Consider the following 17,277-nt stretch of genomic DNA (forward strand, 5'->3'; position numbering starts at 1 on the left):
GGGGCGATGTGTTTCTGTACCAAAACCTGCCAGCATATACAGGTTGATGACGAGACCCGGGTTGGCCGGGGGAAGGCCATGCACTGAATAGAGACATCTGATCGACACGATATAGAGGCGTTTTTTTGGTTGCCATCTCTGCTGTACAGGGTGTGAATTCCGGAAGGGAAAGAAGAAAGAGCATGAGTTCATGGCGGATCGGTCAAGCCAAAATGAAAGCCAGAGCTATGGCTGGTTGGGTAATTTCGAGGGGTTTTCCAGGGTTCTTCAGGGCACAACGGGGTTATGGGAAGCGACTGTGGCACCATCTTATTATGTATAGTGCAGGAAAGACTTTCGGATCATCCAGCCTCTTGCGCAACATGAGATGGGTGGATTTGACTGATATACCATATCATATTAACCAGCCTCGAACCACGTGCCTGGAGATGATTAGGTGCAGGTGATGGGATATACTTCGTCGTACTTCAGTAATATCATGGAACAAGTCCATATCGATCTCCTACGGCCCTACCCCCTTCGATATGTAAACTTCGCTATGGTTTGGTCACGTACCTACTTTTCATATATATCGTTTCTCCCACATGTTTTCGCATGACAAGATAGTGAACCTAACGGCAGTGTGATGGCAGTTCTCGTCACAGAGCGACTTGACATGATCCCTCTCCGGGCCCAAGTGGTGGGATACAGCTGTCCCGGTCCGTTTAGACGGTGGTATCTTTAAGAAAACAGCAAAACAGCCGGTTTTCAGGCGGTTATGCTATGCACTATGCGACTTATCGATAACCTTTATATAACGTGGGAGTCGAATAGTCAGAGATTGGCTGTCGGGGAAGCCGCAAGAGGCGGCATTCGGAAAGATCTCGGAAGCTCCGGGAGTCCGGTGATGGTGCGATAGGGGCAACCTGGGTGACTGGGTCCTGATAATCAAGGGGTTAACAGGCCAGGTGAGTCGTGACCGGTTTACCTTCTGCGAAGCCCAGCTGACATTTCAGGTAATTCGTGCTTCGATACTTCGTGCTCCGGACTTCGGACATAGAAGCGAGGAGTGGAAATGTCCAATTCCAATTCACTGGGCAAGGGACGATGTCTTGTCTTTCTTGTGATTTGACTCGTGTCTTGGCAGGGCGAGAGTCATATTACCAGATCACACCGACAATCGGACCAGGCACCGGTTTCTCCTTGAAGCGCGCCAAGTTGGTCACATGTGACATGTATCCGTACTGCTTTCACTGTGCATCCCACTCCGTACCTGCGTCGAATATGATGGAAGGATGGAAGATTGGGAGTCAACGAACGAGGTGAGGGAAGAGGCCACCTGGAAGGAGTCTAGAGGTCGGGACCAGATACGGTACGTTAGTCAATGTCGCAGAGGTGCGTTGGTGGGGGGATTCGTACGTCGTATGTTCCGGGTTCTCGTAACTTTAGTTGTCCAAATGGCATCATTGTTATAACCTAAGGTATGTACATTGGAACAAGATGAGTTCATTTGTTTTACGAATACATCGGATCAACATTGACATCTACCAGGTATCTTACCTTAGGTAAATATTCGTACACAAAGTGCAGGTAAATACCTTACAGGGGCGATGCAGAGACATCCCCTGGTGACCTGCTCATCCCGCTCCTGCCACCGTTGCTGGCAGGTACCAACGGTAACGAGGGTCGATACTTCCGCCAGCGGGTAAATCCGCACAAGTAAGAGTGTACCGGGCTAGCGACGCAGGGTACCCATGTACCCACTACCCCGCATTCTTGCCACGAGCTGAAGCTGATCTGGTACCTTCGACCCCCGGTGGACGAGTGGACCTATTTGCGTCACCTCCTCCTCATTGGAGGCCGAGAAGTTTCCACTACCTACCAGCACGTACAGCAGCAGGCTGGAGCTTTCCCCGCAGATTCCGTTGCTGTTTGACAGGAGCTGTACTGTTACTGAGCATCAATTCATCAATTGACAAGACTTCTTGCTCACATTACATCTGGGTAGCGGGTGAGGAACTCGAGAATAACGAATTGGTCTGCCAGTAAAGACAAACTGAGTACCAGGTAAATTGGAGACAAAGAACAGAGTACGCGATATGGGTTAGCTACGTAATCCAGTGCAGAGTGGGGAAAAGGGAGTTCTGGGCCGATACAGGACAAGGTTAGAACCACCTATAACCACCTCATCGCCTAGTCACACCACAGCCAAATGTCATGTTGGGTGAGGTCACGCGATCGCCTCCGTCTCCGGTCTCGTCCACTCAAATCCCCAGCCATCCACAGGTACATGCATGCATAGGTAAGTAAGGTACTTCAGAAGAACCTCGTCATATTGAGACGTGGGGTTTGCCAACTGAGGTACCTGAGGTCCTGAGGAACCTACCTCCCTTAAGGTACCCTGTGTCTTGTAAGTTGTCACTCCATGGTCCCAGCTTCCCCTGTTTCGGCAGCGTGCCCGGTGATTGCGTGATGTGATAGGCTGTGGGCCGCCAGGGTCTCTCACCATCTCGTCCTCCCCATTCTCCTTTAAAAGCCGCCAGGCTAGCTGCCTCCATGCTCCTAGTGGTATGCCCTAGCCATCTCCATCTCGCCCATCTCGCCCATCTTGTTATATACTACCGATCTATCTGTGCCTACTCTGTAGCCGGTTTCCCCCCTACCATATTAAACCGTCCCTTCTTCAAATCGCGTTCCCCCTCGTCCCTCATTCCTTCCATCATTCTACACCATCTCTTCTCCTCCAAACATCTCAACTACCGCAAACAGACCTGCTAATTCACACCCTCTCACCAACCACAATCCCTATTTCTTCATCAACTCGCATCAATTCTACCAACTCTCAACCCATATCCTCTGCTCCGACTTCCCATCTACTCATCCTGACCTCTAAACGACGATCGTCTCTTCTTCCATAAACAGTGAGTCTTCCCCTCGGCTTCGGTGCCTCAGGTGCAGTGAGGATTTGTCCCGTTTCCCCGCATCTGTATCCCCATCACCACCTTACACCATTGTGTCATCCGGCATTGACCTGTCTCCTCCCGCTACCCGCCGTTTCTCATCGTCTTGTCACTATTGAACGAACCTACATGCCACCTTCACCATTGCCGTCATCATCAAAGTCGAAGCATTCCGATGTTCGCCTAAATGATGGTGTATTGGTGTTCGGTCTCGTCAACATCTTGCCAGTCTTACAAAGTGGTCGTGGGATGTTCGGCTGACATTTGTGGCTCTCCTCGCAGTGACCCGCTCGCACAAGTTCAACGACCGTAACCACGTCGGCTTGGCCGACGGTACCGCCGCCCCCGAGGACCATCTCCCACGCTACTTCGGGAAATCTGGCTTTGAGGGTACCGACCCCAAGAAGATCAAGAAGCAGGGTGGTGGTCGGGCCAATTGGTATGACTTTCCCGCTCTTTGATGGTTTCATCTCAGATTCGCAGTCCTACATCAGACAGGCACAGACCCGGCTAACTCAATTATTTGCATCACAGGGGTGCCGTTGGCGAGGAGATTGTCGACGAAGGGGACTTCCACTTTGTCAAAGCTCGTCGTCGCTCCAACAGCAGTGGCTTCGCTCACCATATCCGCGACTTCAAGACCAAGTTCGACGTGAATGAGCCAGAGCCGGTCTTCGAGGAGTCTGTCCACGGTCCTCACGAGGAAGAGTCCGGCGAGGAAATTTCCAAGACGGAGACCTCGGAAAGTAGCCGCTCATCTGATGACGAGAAGCTCATGCACAAATAATTCCACACGAGCCTTGCATCTGTGAGCGCGGGACCTTGAGATGCGGGGCAGTCGTGTTTACTACGATTTCAGGATGATATTGCTTAACGGAACGGCCTGGATGTGCTGTATTTGCTACTACAAGGATTGACCGGGGTTTCGGCTTCCTCGGCCAAGCGAATTGATTTTGGGACTTGGCTTTTCTCTGAAGAATGGCCAGAAATAGGAGCGTTGGTGGCAGGTATGGAGCACAGCATCTTCGCCAGATCCTCCCTCTCCCCTGCTTCTCTTCGAATGACTGGCCTCGGCGATGGATACTCAGGGGCGGCGCGCTCACGATCTTGACGATGACACTTCACATTTGGTGGCTACTGTATTATTTAAACTTACTTCAGATATGAAAAAGGCATAGGATCTTCTTGAAAGAGTAGATCCGTGCTCTGTACATCATCTTGCTTTTCTCCTGGGAAACAAACGCAACATGTGAGAGGATGTGATTGTCCTTGTCCTTGTCCTGGCTACGTTGGTCGCGAGACAGATTCCAGCCTCCGTTGCGTCGGCGGAAGAAGTAGGACTTTTGAAGGCACTGGAGATGTGCGTGCTTCGTGGGAGGGGCAGAGATATAACCGACCTTGTGACGGTGCAGTTACCCCGAGTACCAGCACCACCGAGGGATCGTTCTCCTCGAGGACCGAGAAAACGGAACCAATGTGGTTGAACAGTTGGACAACCTTGATAAACGTCCTACCTTGGCAACCAATGCTTCATTTTGATTTGCACTTCCAGGTACCACGTCTACCCTTTCTCCTCGACCGACCTACCATCAGAAGAAGTCTCTAGCAGTCAGCGACTCTGTATACCTGGTGCTGAGTGATGAAAATCTTAGGAGAAAAATAGAATCATCCATGCTTATATTATGTAGTGTATTACTTCGCCTTCAGAATGGAACGACCGACTTTATTTGAACGGGGATTCTCTCCTCTTGTCCATGAACCTATGCCAAGACCGTCAGGGGGCGATGTTGATTCACAGACCCCACCGTTGATGGTGGCTTGGCTTTTCTTATCTAATCAGTAGACTCGACTCCACAGACGGAGATGGGTTGGTCGTACACTACCGTAGGTACCGTACCCACTTGTTTGCTCAGCCACGCGCCCGACCTGTAAACACGTAAGAATGTAAGACGCACCAAGCCACAACCGGGACTTCAGGAGGATCCGAACTTCTTGTTACGGCACGTACGGGAGTACAGGGATACCAAGAGATGCCCTTCCTCCATCCATCCTAAGAGACGAAGCAAACTCTCCTATTCCGTCCTCTCCGCCAACCTCCAGTCAACGAACCCGCGGGACCTGCGAACCCGACCTCATCCGCGCATCACCGTAAAACGACTACACCATGTCCGCGTCTCCGCCTGGCGTGGGCCGCGACGGTTCAATCCAGTCGAATGATTCGAACGACAAGCAACCTACGAAGAAGAAGAGCCGTCGTCCTGCAAGTGAGTAGAAGGCTCGGCGGGAAGAATAAAAATGGGAAACGAAGCGGCTGTTGGGACTCTTCCACTGACGATTTCTTCCCCCGATTAGATACCGCGTTTCGGCAGCAGCGGCTGAAAGCATGGCAGTGAGTCTATCTCCCGTGTTTCGGCGGTCCCTGGGGGGTGTGACGAGGGCGCTTTGTGAAAAAGGGGGAACAAACCATTGCTAACTGTTGTTGATGAAAGACCCATTTTGACGCCTAAAACGGTCCTTCCGCTTTTCTTCACCATCGGAATCATATTTGCCCCCATCGGTGGCCTGCTACTATATGCCAGTTCTGAGGTTCGCATTCGAGACGGCGCTCATTTATAAAGCGCCCTCCCTTTCTTCCTCCTTCTGTGTGGTGGTGGTTCCTAATTCCCAACAACACTGCGCAGGTCAAAGAAATTCGGATCGAATATACTGGGTGCAAGATCGATGCGCCCTTGGGCAATGATCTGGTGGACATGCCAAGTGACCGCATCTTTACTGCGTTCAAGAGCGAAAGCGCTCCAGGGACGGCAAGATGGAGGAGGATTGAGAACGTTCCGACAAGACCCCGCTGGGGCCTCGAATATAATGCTACGGTCTGCGAGATCGAGTTCACCATTCCAGAGGACATGGGCCCTCCCGTCCTCTTCTACTACCACCTCACCAATTTCTACCAGAACCATCGCCGATATGTCGCGTCCTTCTTCCCCAAGCAGCTCAAGGGCGACGCCGAGAGCGCCAGCGCGGTGAACGGGTCGGAGTGCGATCCCCTGAAGTGGGACGAGGAGGCCCAGAAGCCCATATACCCCTGCGGCCTCATCGCGAACTCTTTATTCAACGACACCTTCACCTCTCCCCTGATGCATAATGTCCAGGGCTCCAGCGACCGCAGCACCGTATATGAGATGCAGAACAACACGGACATCGCCTGGGCGTCGGATGGGGACCTTTACGGCCGCACCCAGTACGAGCCCAGCGACGTCATGCCGCCCCCCAACTGGCGCGTGACCTTCCCGAACTACACAACGGAGAACCCGCCTCCCGACCTGGGCGACTGGCAGGCCTTCCAGGTCTGGATGCGTACGGCGGGCCTGCCTGAGTTCAGCAAGCTGTACCAGAGGAACAACGACGAGCCGATGAGGACGGGTACCTATACGGTTAACGTCACGGACAGTGCGTATACATCTTTCTTACTTTGTCACTGGGGGGCCCATCGGGTGGATTGGGCGCAGGGCAGGCAGCTGACGTGAGCGAACAGATTTCCCGACTTTGGAATACAAGGGGACCAAGTCCATTGTGATCTCCACGCGGACGGTGATGGGCGGCAGGAACAGTTTCCTGGGCATTTCTTACATTGTCGTCGGTGGTTTGTGCATTGTTTTGGGGGCCATCTTTACCGTCACCCATCTCCTCAAGCCCAGGTTAGTCCGAAAAAGAAGCATGAAGACAGAAAACCCGGCTCAGCGGCCTAACTAACATGGCATAGGAAACTGGGCGACCATACCTACCTATCCTGGAACAACGTCCCCGGTGCGAAGCCGGGCCAAACCGGAGGCCAGAACACGGCATTTGCTTCGGGCCGCGAACTACGACCCGGCGAGGCTTAGGAAGCGCGCGAAGAGTCACGGCGACTTGTCTCGGATGTGAGCGTGAACACTTCCCCTGTCGCTTCAAGGGCACCTTCCGGAAGCTGGACTACAGTGGGGACTAGATCAGATCAGCGGATCGTCTCTCCTTTCTCGGCCTTACCTGGCCGTTAGGGGTTCTCGGCTCGACCTTGCCAACGAAGAACCGGGAAGTTGAGATTGGACGTCGGGAAATCGAATGACTCTTGAGTGTACGACTAACTACTACTGAACCTCCTCGATGTTCACCCGACCGAAGCTTGCCTCTTTCTCCCTTTACGGTCCTTGCCCCGGCATTTCTTGTTTTGTTTGCTCGCGCGTCTTTTTCCTTCTTCCCCCCATTTTTTCTTTTTTCTTTTTTTTTTCTTTTTGGCTCCAACTGACTGCTTTCATTTGGGTCGCGGGCTGGCTGCGGGCTATCTATTATATCAAACTTGCCAATATCGTTGCGTAGTATCTTAGTCTGGGCCTGGCGTTCTGGCGTGGGATGATCATAAACAGAAATCCTTTTCATATGCCTACCTACAACGCCTCAGTCACAACCCGTTCCTTGGCCGATTTGCTGCATGCGAATGGGATTATATGGATCCCCCGAGCAGTAGACGATGGCACTCACGAGATGTCGAAACTCCTGATCTCGTCTAGTCACGTCTAGTCACGTCTTGCGACGGACGCATTACACCCAAATTTTACTCAAGTACATCATAAGAGCATTGTTGGTTCCGTAACTCCCATGCAAGTAGATATTAGAAAAGCAACGAAGCTTGATGGGAAAGACCAGGCGTCTTCCCTGTGCCACCCCAACCCCAAAGCCGAACCAGAAGACGCGGGGGGGGGGGAAAGAGTAGCAAAAAAAAAAATCCATTCCGTCCTTGTCCCGCCCGGCAAATTGGTACAATACATACATGAATGCGAAAAAGGGCAAAAGGTCACTTTGGATCCCAACGAAGTGTCGAGCCGAAAATATGCCGTGGCTGTCAAACTCCCCGTCGACAGTGCGGCTGTCTCTAGTGCTTGCGCTTCTTCTTGCTCCGGCCCTCGTCCTCATTCAGGCCGCTTTCCCGATCCCGCTTCTTGGCCTTGGCCTCGAGCTCATCCCAGTCCTCGCCTTCGTCCTCGTCACTCATCTCGGCCTCGTCTTCATCGTCCTCGTCCGAGACATTGGAGCCAAAGTCCGAGTCCTCCTCGCTCGACTCGGACGCCTCGTCCATCTCGTCGTCGTCAATCTCAAAGTTGCTCTCCTCGTCCTCCTCCTCGGCGTCTTCTTCGTCCGACTCGGCTTGCAGGAACGACCAGCCGCCGTCCAGGAAGAACTGGTGCGGGTCGGCCGTGACCGTCTTCATGATGGTCGGCCAGTTGAGGTTGAGCGGTCCCTCAGAGTAAGGGATGTCGGACGAGTCGATGAATTCTTTGACCGCGTCCAAGTACTCCACGGGGATCGTGTTGATGTGGTATGGTATGCGGCTGAAGTCCTTGAATACGACGACGAGGTCAAAGTTCTTGAGCCCGAATTGGACACGTTCCAGGTGTACAATCTCGATGTCTTCGAGCGTGATGACCATGAACGGGGGCTCGACCACCTGCATCAGACAGTCCGTGGTCGGCTGGATGAAGACGTTGCTCCGGAACGGGACGCCGTGGAAACCGAGGTCGCGCAGCGGCATGTCGACTTCGATGCCCTCGTTCTTGCCCGCCTCGGCGATCTTCTGGGCGAAGCCCTGGAAGAGGCGATCCAGCTCGGCTCTCCTGCGACGTTCCTCCTGTTCTTGTTCGAACTCGTCCTCGTCTCCGTATCGGTACTTTCGCTTCCGGTTGCCCGTCTCGTCGAATTGGATGTCCGTTGCCTCTCGGTAGAACTGGATATCCTTGGTCTTCTTCTTGTTGCCCCATACAATGTGGTCCTTCAGGTGAATGTGTATTATCACGATCAACTCGTGTTGGCAAGGCTGGAAGAAGAGATGGCGGACGTTGGAGAAGAGAATATCAACCCGCTGGCTGCCGTGGAGAGGCGAGGTGTAGCGGATACCATTCTGATGGATTTCCACCTTGCCGGGAACCCGCTTGCCTTCGGTTGCTGGGCGAATAAAGACGTTATCGAGCACAGCCGGTCGACGATCTGAAGTGATGTGTTAGCGATGTTAAGTTTTAATGTATCATATGTTGGAGATGAGGGCAAGGAAATAGAAAAGAAAAAGGAAAGCAAAGAGGAGAGAAAAAAAAAGGGGGGAGAGATGGGGAGAAATGAAAAACTTACTCCTGATCTCGACCAGCTTGTCCTGCTCCACAACATCCTCCATCTCCTTCTTCTCTTGCTCCTTCTTGACCACATCACGCTTCATGTTTGAAATCTGAAGGGCGATTTCCTCGTACCTATCTCCATCGGTGGAGCGGAAAGTCAGGCTTCGGAGGAAGTGGGCGGTGGCATCCTCAAAAGGCTGGTCATCCTTCCGACCCACGCCCTGGCCCGGGGAGAGGAAGTTGACACGCAAAAACGACCATTCGCCCTCGTCGCTCTTGCTCGCGTTCTTAATGGTGTTGATGTGGAAGGGAACGGGGCGGCCCATGACCGGAAGCACGACGGTGTTGTTCTTGGTATCCACCACGACGGACAGATCCCGCACCTTGGGGGGAAGCTGGTTGTCGCGCTTGTACGACTCGAAGCGCTTGAACTTCTTCACTTCGGTGCCGTTCTTTGCCCCGGTCGACTCGGCGAACCGCTTCAACCCTTCCTTCTGCTTCTTCGCAGCAAGCTCCTTCTGGTGTTCTCGGCGTCTCTGTTCCGCAGCCTCGTCGGGCTGCGCGTTCCGCTCCGATCGCAATCTCGTGGAGGTGATGTTCTTCGTGGCAACGGCTCCCACGCGGGAGTCCTTCTTCTCCTTCTTGGGAGTCGCCACGGCCTCTTCCTCGCCCTCGAAAAAGAAAGAGCAGGCGTCGGCGGTGGTGGGCGACTCGCCGGTAAAGACGACAGCGTCGGCCGAGGTGACGCGAATCGTGTCAGTGAGGAGCATCGAGTACTTCTTGCTATACTTATCTTGGGGCTGCGGGTTTTCGACGTCGGTGAAGCCCGTGGTCACGACCAAAGTCATGCCATCCTTCAGAGTCCTCGTGTTCTTGGCGCTGATGAGCAGAGTCGAGTCGCGGTTCTCGAGGCCGATACCGTAGCCGACATTTTTGAGGAAATGCTTCTCGAGATCGGGCTTCTTGGCCCTAATCAGGCCCAGGGCCTTGGCGTAGACGTCCCTAGCGATGACGCCGTCCCTGATCTCCTTGATGATCAAGTTGTGGATGTTGAGCAGGAGCCTGTAGGTGCTCTCCTGGGATTTGTTGGGGTCCATGAGATAGGTACGCGCAATGGCCGAGCAGTACGACTTGTAGCGCAGGCCCATGTTGGCGATGATGATGCCGGGGTGGAGGTTCTCGTCGTTGCTCTCCACGCCCATGCGGAGATCATATTGACCGCCGCTCTGTACAGTTGGGCCCATGACCCAATCCAGCTGGGTGGGATCAAGATCGGAAGGCAGCCGGGTCCCGTTGGGCAGTTTCACCGTCTTCCACCAACCCTGCTCGTCAAGCTTCTTGTCGACCTTGTCGGTCAGGGCGCTATGTTTGACCTTCTTGTCATTGTCCACGATGTCGGTGATCTCCTCGAGGAGGAAAGGCGTCATGAGGCCGACACATGCCTTGGAGGCAGTCCGCATGGCTCGCAATTCCGATTCGTCCTTGATGGAGAAGGCAGCGGTGGAGAGGGCCTGTGTGATGTCGACTTCCTCAATGCCTTTGCACTGCTCGGCGAAAGTCTTCTTCCATTCGTCGACGAAGGGGCCCTTTGAAGTGTCCTTGGGGAGGACGCCGACCTTGGACTGCGCGTAGGAGGTTTCAGTCAGCCATAGATAGGCTCGAAGATAGTGGGGGTCGCAATTTGTTTCGGAGGACACAAAACTTACGCCCGCATTTTTGATGGCCGAGGTAATCTCAGTCCAAATCTTCTCGTTTTCCTCTGTATCCTTGCCGCGAACGAGTATCTTTACTGGAAAACGACCGTCCTTGAGGGGTTCGAGATGCTTGGCTAAGTTCCGGTTAGCGGGCGGGGGGGCAACGGCTGTCTGGCATTTGTGCAAGATGGCGAGTAGAAAACACCTACCTTTTTTGGCGGTTGTGACGATGTAGACGGTGTCGAGTAGGATAAGCATCAAAGTAGTCGGGAACTCGTAGCCGAGAAGCCAAAACTGTGCAGCAAGAATGTCAGCGCCCCCTTCCCAGCAACAGCACGACAATAGAAAGAAGTCCATCGGCAAATGAGGAAAGGTTCTATAAGGCACTTACATGCATGGCATTGTTTTTATGCAGTTCCGGGACCTGCTCAACCTTGCCCATCATAATGAGGATAGAGGAGGCATTGCGAAAGATGCCGCCCTCGTCGTTGTCGCGGTTACGCAGGTTGTCATTTTTCCAGGCGCTCGTCAAGTGCGAGATACGCTCATGAAAGAGCTTTCCGTCGATCTTGATCTCCGCCATCGTCGAGGGATGTTGGCGGGAAGCAAGTTGGACGAAGTGGCAGATGGGGGGTTTTGGTGGAGAGCTGTTTGCACCTCCAGCAGAAGCTGCTGCCAATTATCTTATTATTAAGGTGACGCGATTTTCTTGTCGCGTGTTTATGGGACGGGGGGAGTCTAGTCACGTGATTCACGTTCCTACTCCGTATTACACGTGTACTCAGTAAGGTAGTGACGCATGTATGCTTACCTTATATCGCGAAGCTTTCGGTCTGGAAAGAGAAGGTACTACCGTAAAGACTTAATAATTTCGGGAATAGCACTAAGGACTTAGCGCCCCGTCCCCTTAGTTTTATCCAAAATCAACTAATACGATCGCGATATATTTAAGCCGTAATATCAGGAGTCAGGATTTTCACGAGTTTCACGGAAATTAGTATAAAACACTTCTTATCCGTAATTAGTTATCCCTGATTTACTTAGTAGGAGTTAGGCCGATGTTATGCGTAGGTTACGGGCTGAAATCTTAAATATACGGGGGAAGTGGAGATAATAGTATAAGTAGCTTAGTGCTATTCCCGAAGTTGTTAAGTCTTTACGGTACCTAGGCATGCAATCGCGGGCCGGACAGGTCACATGATCACATGACCTGCCCTTCAGCAGCCAGGTTAGGTAAGTACACCGCCAAATATCTCGTTTTCCCCTCAATCATTAACATCTTTACGAGGCAACCACGACCACGACGATTATCTCATACCTCCGTATTATTATGGTGGACCATCGGCTTAACTGAAGCAGATGAACACTTCGTATATTGAGCAGCGTGCACAAAAAGTCATTGCCAGCTACCAGCATCTCCACATGACATCGCAACCATTCCCGAATCCCTACTTGGCCTGAATAATCGCCCCTATAATATCTGCCGCACGATTCAACGCAGCTTGGAAACGCTCGGCACTCTTTCGAGGACTGACACACATCACCTCGACACTGAAAGAACTATTAGCAACCATGTGCTATGCAGCTTGTGCTAGCTGGGGAGGAAAGGGGAGGAAGCGAGGGAATGGTGCAACTCACGAATCGTCATTCACCGTGTAATTCATCCACACAGACTCCGGGTCCTCCATCGTGTAGCCCGGATCCTCGGCCAGTTTCTTCTCCATCATCGTCTGCATAGTCAGCCGCGGGTAGCCCCTCTTCCACACGGGATCCGAGAACAGTTCGGGGACCTCTTCTCCACCTGCGCCCTGTTGCTCCTGGCTCATCACCTCGAGCACGTCCATGAGCCGGAAGTAGTTCCGGCCCTCGGTGCCCTTGACGATCTGCGCATTGCACTCCCGCGTCGCTGGTCTTGTGAGTGGAACGACGACCATTCTGGCGTACTGCGTCGCCTTGAAAACGCAGGCGATGGTGTCGCCCATCGTCTTGGGTATGTACAACATTGGGGCTGCCGTGGGACCGCTCGTGGGCGGTTCTATCACCGATAGCCCGGTGCTTACTTGGCGGTTTATCTTCTGGCTCAATCTCCGTACGTCTTCTGCCCCTCCTCTCCCCTCCTCTCCCCTTATTCCCAACTAACGGCTTTTTTTCCATTTTCTTTTCCCAGCTTTCGGAGCTGTTGGACTGGTCATGGTTTGCCTCGCCTTGAGGAAACCTCCGCCCGCAGTAAAAGGAGGACTACCATGGACCCAGAAGATGCGCCAACTCGACATTCCAGGGGGCTATTCTGCTGCTCGGTGCAACATCGTGTTTGAACCTGGCTCTGCAGTGGGGTGGCATTGTCTACCCATGGTCTAACGCGAATGTGTTGGCTGCCTGATCAGAATCGTTTTACTCTCGGTTACCGTTTTGTACTTACAATTCCGGGGTAAGAAAGGTTCATTCACATATCCTAGTTCGACCATTCCTCTTCACATCTTCAGGAGCCGCACGGTATCTGCGTCATGTGGCTTCATGATGCTCGTTCAGGTGGCCATAGTACTGCATTCATACTTTTGGCCCATGTACTTCCAGTCGGTCAGGAATACCAGCGCTCGAGACTCGGGCATCTTCCTACTCCCGTTGATCGTGTCCAACATCCTCGGCACGCTCTGCGGTGGCACATTCGCTTCCAAGTCGGGACACTACGTACCGCTCATGTGGATCGGTGCCCCCATCTTGGCCGTCGGAGGTGGTCTGTACCAGCTCATCCACGCCGACAGCCCGCGCGGAGAGTGGATGGGGTTCCGGATTCTGTCCCGGTTCGGCTACGGCATCTGTGGCCAGATGTCGATCCTGGCGGTCCAGGTCGTCCTCAACAAAAGCAGACATACCGACGGGCCTCGTCACCATCCTGCTCTTCCAGATGCTGGGAGGCGCCCTGGCACCGAGCGCGGGGCAGAACCTCTTCACAGATGGACTTTTGCGCAGTCTCAACGAGGTGGGGATCGATGCTGCAGCCGTAGTGGCGGCTGGTGGAAGGCCGTTCAGGGAGTTGGTCCCCCCAGAGCGGATGAGTGCCGTCGTTGACGCGTTCAACTCTGCTCTGAGGAATATGTTCTGGGTGGCCCTGGCCGCCCCGGCCCTTGCTTGGATCGTAAGCTGGGCAATGGAGTGGCGCGGCTGCTGCCCGGCTCCAAGAGTCTCTCTACCCCCGACGACGTCGAGAGTGCGCCTACTCAAGCTCCGGCTCCGGCTCCGGCTACAGAGGTCTCGGAGAAGTGGATAGTTAGTAATAAAGTGGAAGGTTGAGGACACAAGGAAGTATGCTGGCAGCTGTTATTCCGGCTCTGGTAGTGATCAATACCCTGTCCTTCCGAGAACTTAAGGGGCCGAGACAATTCCGTACCTTCGTGCAACGTAGTTGATGCCTTGACGCCCCACATAATCCCCATGTGACTCTAATTCAGCCAATAAATGGAGGCCCTTGATGTCTACTTTGTACGGAATAGGTAATGATGCGCGTATGTATTTATATCTACGTTGTACTCGTACAAACGAATGTACGAAGTACAAAAAGGCTCGGCTTATTAAAGACAAAGGCCGACGTCAATTTCACTATGGCGGGAATATAAGGGTGGGGTTAAATCCGGCGCTAACGTTCGTCCAATTTACCTAGGTTCATCGTTCAACGGCTAAATTACCCGAAGGCTCCGTGGATGACAGGTGTGTTCTGATTCGTCAAGGATATGGACTAGGATCTCGGGCGAGAATCCGTGGCTTCCGGCAGGGCTGACATGCAGAGCCAAGGATACCAAGCAAGCCTATTCGTACTTCGTGCAACATGGTGTAGCCGTGTAAGTTCTTGATACGAAACGACATAACGGTGGTGGTTTGACCAATGTTGTCGGCCGCGGCCAGTCACCACTTACCAACAGTAGCACAAAGTGACAGACCGCATGGAGAGCCTCTGCTCCAAGGGAAAGATTCAATGATTCAACTTCCCGGTCAGGACTCAGCATGGTTCCTCCTTGGCTTCTTCGAGGGCTGGTTATGGTTGAGCAGTGGTCCTTGCGCCTTGCCTTCACCACGGAGTAAGTTTGGAAATTGCAACGCCCAGAAAACTCAACGCATACGAATTCAAGCCTTCATTGGATTAAGAACTTCAATATGAACATGCACCGTTTCATCACAAAGTTTCATTTTCAAGCCATGGGTCTCGGGAATCTCATCAGATGATATGGGAGGTTCTTTGAATTTTCAAAAAGAAATGTGCTTCTATAAAAATGTTCTAAACTGCTACTACTGCCCACACTTGGCGCCTACAATAGGGGTACCTTGAGAGGAAGGCTCGGTAATTTGGAATCCAACCGCCCTATCCACACGCCATCCAAGCTATAAATGCATACCTGTTGGTTCATGGGTATCAGAAGAAGTACTTCATAGCAAACATACACCTACGTGAGGGTATACAGTCCAAGCCAGTAGAGTACTCACGCGAGCCAAGGTGTCGTGCGGAGCGTTTGAAACCAAGCTCCGGCGTATGCAAAGGTCCAGATGGGTCGAGCCAGGCGCTCAACCATCTTACCAGTCGTGTACGGGTGTCTCCTACTCACATAGAGTTGAATATCAGAAAACCAAAGGTGCCCAGGGGCGAAGCTCTTGACGGGAGGATGTCCTGAATAGACACCTTCCATGCGCGGTCGAATACCCATCCAGTTAACACGACGTCGTCGGCCGTGTTCACGACCCTACGGCCGATGACCTCATGCGTGTATGCGTCGGCGAAGCACTCGTCCTGGAGAATGCTTGCACGGATGAGCAAGGTTCGTGCGGAGAGGCACCAGCAGCCCCGTTCCGCGGCGAAGTGAACCTCACGGGAGCCCTTCCACTGATACAAGTCGAACGCAGCAGTGGCTTCCCACGTTGTAATGACCCGTTCATCTTGGCGGTCGGACGGGATCTCAGCACTATGTTTCAATCAAATCATGAACTTGTTAAAACTTAACAGTTAGGCCGGGCCTCGATAACTGAAATAGGCTGGGGGCGAAACTGACCTTTGTATACCGGCAACCGCGCCCACCTCAGTGTCCTCAAACGGAGCCAAGAGGTAGGGGACAGTGCTGTCGACGCGCGAATACACATCGTCGTCCACCAGAGCGAGGATTCTGCCGCGAGCCGCCTTCACGCCGATTACGAGCTGGTAACGTTTATTGGCCAGGGGCGCACACAGCATTAGGATCTTGTCCCTATCCTCCTGGAGCTGCTCGACGCGAGCTGCACAACACGGTCCTTGTTCCGCTCGACGGTGACGATGATGATCTCACGAGGCTTGGACTTGAGCCAGAGGCGCATGTACTCGGTGAATGTCGACTCGGTGTCGATTGTTGGAACTATAATGCTCACGTCTCCGTGGTTGCAGCTTGGATTTTCGGGCAAGGGCACGGGTTGGTACTTTTTGACGTCGTGGGATATGACAGCTTTGTCGTAGACACTCCAGGCCCTGTGAGATCATCGTCATCAGTTTCCTCGTAACACTAAGGGTGGTGTAACTAAGGTGTAACACGAAACACATGTACCAGAGTGCTCCTAGAGCCAATGCCATTTTCAGATGTCAGTTTGATGACGATAGGCAGTTCAATACGCAAGACCTCAAGTGCGGCTCAGAAGGACAAGTCTTTTTGCGCGATCGACCTCTAGGGGTTACAACTTACCTGTAGCCCACCATTCATCAAGTTGGCTGAAAGAAACGCGCCCACCCCTGACTTGAGCCATCCGGCGGGTTATTATCTCCCCCGCACAGCAGCCGGTGGGGTTTAAACAGCCCATCCCATGTTGGATTGGTGGTGGACGGCCTGAGGAATTCATCGATACGTTCTATGTATAAGTCTTACTAAGGTCACTGAGCAGTTTCGGCTTAGGGTTTAGGTCATTGGTCAGACGCAGAAGTTATATTCTGGCATAGCCGGTCCCTGTGCGGCGCAGCGATATACTTCGTAGTGCGGACCAGGAGTAATTGAGACGGAGTCTGCGTTGTTGTGCAGCTGGTTGTGTCGCACAGGACTCTTAAGTAGTCATCTTAGTTAGCTTAAAGCTTAACAGAGGCTCCCTCTGTGCTCTCAGCCTGTGATATCACTGGCCGAACAATGGCCAATGCATTGCATACGGCATGCCCATCCTACGCCGTGTGACATAGACGCGCGTAAGGGCGTAAGGGTACAGGATTCGCAACACACAGATCACAACCATGGATGGTATGAAGTCGTGCAACTGTATGTCTTAGGAAAGGGGGCGCCCTGCCGGGCCGCCCCGGGGGGCGGGGTCCGCGTGGAATGGGTGCCGGGGAAGGGCGGAGAGGGAGAAGGGGGCGTGGGGGTGGGGAGACCGTTGACCGGTGACCGGTGACCACCCCCAGACTGTAGACCCCCAGACTCCCTCCCGTAGGCCGACTCCGTAGCCAATAGCTTTTATTAACTTCCATCCGGGCCAGATGCACAAGGGATAGAGAATGATTCAATGAAGCCAGCT

The 17,277-nt window shown here is 53.1% G+C and overlaps 8 protein-coding genes across 8 annotated transcripts in view; 5 read left to right on the plus strand and 3 right to left on the minus strand.

The window, feature by feature from the left end:
* Window positions 1-2,501: 2,501 nt before the first annotated feature.
* On the plus strand, window positions 2,502-2,910 carry SODALDRAFT_204369 (hypothetical protein). Its single transcript, XM_028607231.1, has one exon. It carries the CDS (start codon window positions 2,536-2,538, stop codon window positions 2,755-2,757), a length of 222 nt encoding a protein of 73 aa, XP_028465538.1. The 5' UTR covers window positions 2,502-2,535; the 3' UTR covers window positions 2,758-2,910.
* A 310-nt stretch (window positions 2,911-3,220) lies between these two features.
* On the plus strand, window positions 3,221-3,654 carry SODALDRAFT_262164 (hypothetical protein; the record flags this gene model as incomplete). The annotated part of the gene is made up of 2 exons (XM_028607457.1): window positions 3,221-3,378; window positions 3,474-3,654. Coding segments are annotated over 2 exons (339 nt in total), but the record flags the coding sequence as incomplete, so codon positions are not given.
* A 155-nt stretch (window positions 3,655-3,809) lies between these two features.
* SODALDRAFT_361467 (hypothetical protein) lies at window positions 3,810-4,529 on the minus strand (the record flags this gene model as incomplete). The annotated part of the gene is made up of 4 exons (XM_028614369.1): window positions 3,810-4,058; window positions 4,187-4,291; window positions 4,365-4,453; window positions 4,523-4,529. 4 exons carry the CDS (start codon window positions 4,527-4,529, stop codon window positions 3,810-3,812), a joined length of 450 nt encoding a protein of 149 aa, XP_028465540.1.
* Window positions 4,530-5,103: 574 nt separating this feature from the next.
* SODALDRAFT_361468 (CDC50 family protein) lies at window positions 5,104-6,820 on the plus strand (the record flags this gene model as incomplete). The annotated part of the gene is made up of 6 exons (XM_028614370.1): window positions 5,104-5,203; window positions 5,292-5,328; window positions 5,429-5,525; window positions 5,621-6,386; window positions 6,472-6,634; window positions 6,700-6,820. The coding sequence occupies 6 exons, from the start codon at window positions 5,104-5,106 to the stop codon at window positions 6,818-6,820; spliced, it is 1,284 nt and encodes a 427-aa protein (XP_028465541.1).
* A 1,025-nt stretch (window positions 6,821-7,845) lies between these two features.
* On the minus strand, window positions 7,846-11,353 carry SODALDRAFT_280400 (FACT complex subunit SPT16; the record flags this gene model as incomplete). Its single annotated transcript, XM_028608234.1, has 5 exons — window positions 7,846-8,954; window positions 9,093-10,698; window positions 10,783-10,904; window positions 10,980-11,064; window positions 11,162-11,353. The coding sequence occupies 5 exons, from the start codon at window positions 11,351-11,353 to the stop codon at window positions 7,846-7,848; spliced, it is 3,114 nt and encodes a 1,037-aa protein (XP_028465542.1).
* A 1,385-nt stretch (window positions 11,354-12,738) lies between these two features.
* Window positions 12,739-14,700, plus strand: SODALDRAFT_361470 (MFS general substrate transporter; the record flags this gene model as incomplete). Its single annotated transcript, XM_028614371.1, has 5 exons — window positions 12,739-12,859; window positions 12,938-13,103; window positions 13,254-13,588; window positions 13,638-14,030; window positions 14,612-14,700. 5 exons carry the CDS (start codon window positions 12,739-12,741, stop codon window positions 14,698-14,700), a joined length of 1,104 nt encoding a protein of 367 aa, XP_028465543.1.
* Window positions 14,701-15,175: 475 nt separating this feature from the next.
* On the minus strand, window positions 15,176-16,354 carry SODALDRAFT_325276 (hypothetical protein; the record flags this gene model as incomplete). Its single annotated transcript, XM_028609968.1, has 6 exons — window positions 15,176-15,206; window positions 15,247-15,357; window positions 15,417-15,719; window positions 15,807-16,026; window positions 16,077-16,252; window positions 16,323-16,354. The coding sequence occupies 6 exons, from the start codon at window positions 16,352-16,354 to the stop codon at window positions 15,176-15,178; spliced, it is 873 nt and encodes a 290-aa protein (XP_028465544.1).
* Window positions 16,355-16,996: 642 nt separating this feature from the next.
* Window positions 16,997-17,277, plus strand: part of SODALDRAFT_361472 (hypothetical protein) — a gene marked incomplete at both ends in the record, with an annotated part of 488 nt that continues 207 nt past the window's right edge. Inside the window, 2 exons of the mRNA XM_028614372.1 lie at window positions 16,997-17,021; window positions 17,165-17,189. Coding sequence (XP_028465545.1) covers window positions 16,997-17,021; window positions 17,165-17,189 — 50 coding nt within the window. The remainder of the gene's footprint in view (window positions 17,022-17,164; window positions 17,190-17,277) is intronic.

This window comes from Sodiomyces alkalinus, assembly GCF_003711515.1.
Source record: "Sodiomyces alkalinus F11 unplaced genomic scaffold SODALscaffold_7, whole genome shotgun sequence".
Classification (NCBI taxonomy): domain Eukaryota; kingdom Fungi; phylum Ascomycota; class Sordariomycetes; order Glomerellales; family Plectosphaerellaceae; genus Sodiomyces; species Sodiomyces alkalinus.